This window comes from Nannospalax galili, unplaced genomic scaffold (genome assembly GCF_000622305.1).
Source record: "Nannospalax galili isolate Female #2095 unplaced genomic scaffold, S.galili_v1.0 scaffold2127, whole genome shotgun sequence".
NCBI lineage: Eukaryota > Metazoa > Chordata > Mammalia > Rodentia > Spalacidae > Nannospalax > Nannospalax galili.
Window position 1 is genome coordinate 515,554 of NW_008356163.1, and position 2,883 is coordinate 518,436.

The window sequence follows — 2,883 nt, forward strand, 5'->3', positions numbered from 1 at the left end:
TTAATTAATCTCATGTTTGCATAACTCCAAAACCTGAGGGAAGTGGATTCAGAGACTTGGTCCCAAATGCTACCTGATAAAATACTATCTGCTCATCGTTCACCTGCCCCAAACTGCCTCTCACAGGTAAGTTTCTGAACATCTAAACTTAAGGATATAAGCTTTCCACTTTGAAAATTAACTTAACATAATTTATCAATGAACCATTTCATGCAAATAACCAGTATTCTGACATTTTATGAACAAGAGTGATATTAATTTTTCTCATAATTGGGAAATACATGATGAACTTAGTTATAATCACAAATAATATGTCCTTTTATTTTATACATTCATTATAGTCTTTACTCATTTCATGATTGTGTAAGTACATAGATAAATTTAAGGGATTTAAATTTTACTTTTCCTTTGTAAAAGCCTTGAAATATGACACAACAAAGTATAACTTGTAAGTCACCCACTACATTTAAATAGGGTGTTTTCATCCTCACAAATATCCTTCCCTAAATTCCAATTAATATATTTAAATAGTGTGATATGGCAGGGCATGGTGGCACATGCCTGTAGACCCAGCACTTGGGAAGCAGAGGCAGATGGATCTCTGTGAGTTCAAGGGCTGCCTGCTCTACATAGTGAGTTCCAGGCTGGCTGGGTCTATAGGGAGACCCTGTCTCAAAAAGACCAAATAATAAAACCCAAATAAACAAACAAAAATTAAAAATAAATAATAATAATAATAATAATAATAATAATAAATAGTGTGGTATACATGTGATCATGTGAAAATATTAATAACATCTTTATTCATAAAGAGAAGCCCATGTATCCCTCAATCTTTTATTCTTCTTTAATTTGCATTCATTTTTTAAACATAAAAGTTGACATAAATTCTGTCATAATTCAAAGGTTTGCATAATACACTCATTTGTATCCTTTTTGATGAGAAACCTCATCTTTAAATCCAGAGTAGTCCAACACAGAAGAATGAGCATTTTAGCAAACTCCTAGGATGTTTCTATGAAAATGATGCTTAGTTCAGAAAGTACTCTAAAGTATCATAGACTATGGAAATATCATGACTGTGTCAAGAAATCTCACAATTGCATTAGGTCTTTTTGTCAGTGTAAATGTTCCCATGCACAGTAAGTACTTAGTCCTATAGTTACAGGTCAGTCTATGATTGACATTTATTATATATTATGTTAAGGACACATTGAGATGTAGGTATAGTAAAAATTTGGCTCCCATCATAAGAAAACATAAGCCTAGAGAAATTAACAAAGCAGTAGAAAGTACTATGCCTCTTTGAAAGACATCTCAATGTTTACCAGTTTCTCAGTGCTTTTTCACACCTTTTAAAATGATCACTTTGAAATAGATATGATGCTTCCATAGAATGATATTTGCATGGGGGTTTTCTCTGAGATTTAATTAAAAAATTATAGAAACAAATTTTATTCTACGTTATACATGTTTTGTGATTGTGCTGTAAAATAAACATGTATTATTTTTTCTGTCACTTTTGTAAATATTTTGCCACAGCAACGAATGATGGACAGAGGGAATTGCTCCATTGTGAATGAATTTATTTTCGTGGGAATTACCAATAATCCTAAAATGAAAGTGACTTTATTTACTGTGTTTCTATTTGTCTATCTCACTAATCTTTTGGCAAATCTTGGAATAATCATTTTAATCCGAGTAGATCCCCAGCTCCACACACCGATGTACTTTTTCCTCAGCAACCTCTCTTTCTGTGATCTTTGCTATTCTACTGCAGTTGGACCAAAGATGTTGGTGGACCTGTTCGTCAAGAAAAAATCAATTCCTTTTGTGGGCTGTGCTCTGCAGTTCTTGACATTCTGTACCTTTGCAGATGCGGAGTGTCTACTGCTGGCAGTGATGGCCTTCGATCGGTACCAGGCCATCAGCAACCCCTTGCTCTACACCGTGAACATGTCCAGCAGGCTGTGCTCCCTGCTCATGGCTGGGGTTTATGTCGTGGCAACAGCTGACGGTTTGATACATACAACATTGGCATTCCGCTTATGTTTCTGTGGTTCTAATGAGATCAATCATTTCTTCTGTGATTTGCCTCCACTCTACCTTCTATCCTGCTCTGACATACAAGTCAATGAACTGGCCTTATTTACTGTTTTCGGTTTCATTGAATTGAGCACCATCTCAGGAGTCCTTGTCTCCTATTGTTACATCATCTCTTCAGTCTTGAAGATGCGCTCTGCTGAGGGGAGGTTCAAAGCTTTCTCCACCTGCACCTCCCACTTGACTGCGGTTGCCATTTTCCAGGGAACTGTGCTCTTCATGTATTTCCGGCCAAGTTCTTCATACTCTCTAGATCAAGACAAAATGAGCTCACTGTTTTACACCCTGGTGATTCCCATGTTAAATCCTCTGATTTACAGCCTGAGGAACAAGGATGTGAATGAGGCTCTGCAAAAGCTAAGGTATAAAAAGCGGTTTTAAGTGCTATTACACAAACATGTATTTATGATGGTTGTGGCTTTTTTGAAAAATTTATTGCATGGCACTTAAGCAAATGAGTCAGTTTAATTAATTCAAATACATATTTGTACTAAAGTCTAGTCATAAAATGTTATAGGCATGCTTTTATTTTTTGCTTAATTATTGGTTGTGAATTGTTTCACCTTCTCAGAGATAATTTTCCTGAATCATTCAGTTGTGTCACTATTTTATTCATTTGTGAATTTAAGCATTGTCTCAATTACACTAAGATTTACTGAGTATTTAAATACTCTTTTTTTACAATTAAATGCTTCATATTTCATGGTTAAACCAGTTTAGAAGGAAATAGTTAAAGGACTTTAGGTTATAAGAACAATAAGCAGGTTCTTATGAAATAGG

The 2,883-nt window shown here is 34.9% G+C and overlaps 1 protein-coding gene across 1 annotated transcript; it reads left to right on the forward strand.

Annotated features, from left to right (window-relative positions):
* Positions 1 to 1,545: 1,545 nt before the first annotated feature.
* On the forward strand, positions 1,546 to 2,484 carry LOC103750957 (olfactory receptor 5W2-like). The gene has a single exon (XM_008854230.2). It carries the CDS (start codon positions 1,549 to 1,551, stop codon positions 2,482 to 2,484), a length of 936 nt encoding a protein of 311 aa, XP_008852452.2. The 5' UTR covers positions 1,546 to 1,548.
* Positions 2,485 to 2,883: the final 399 nt, after the last annotated feature.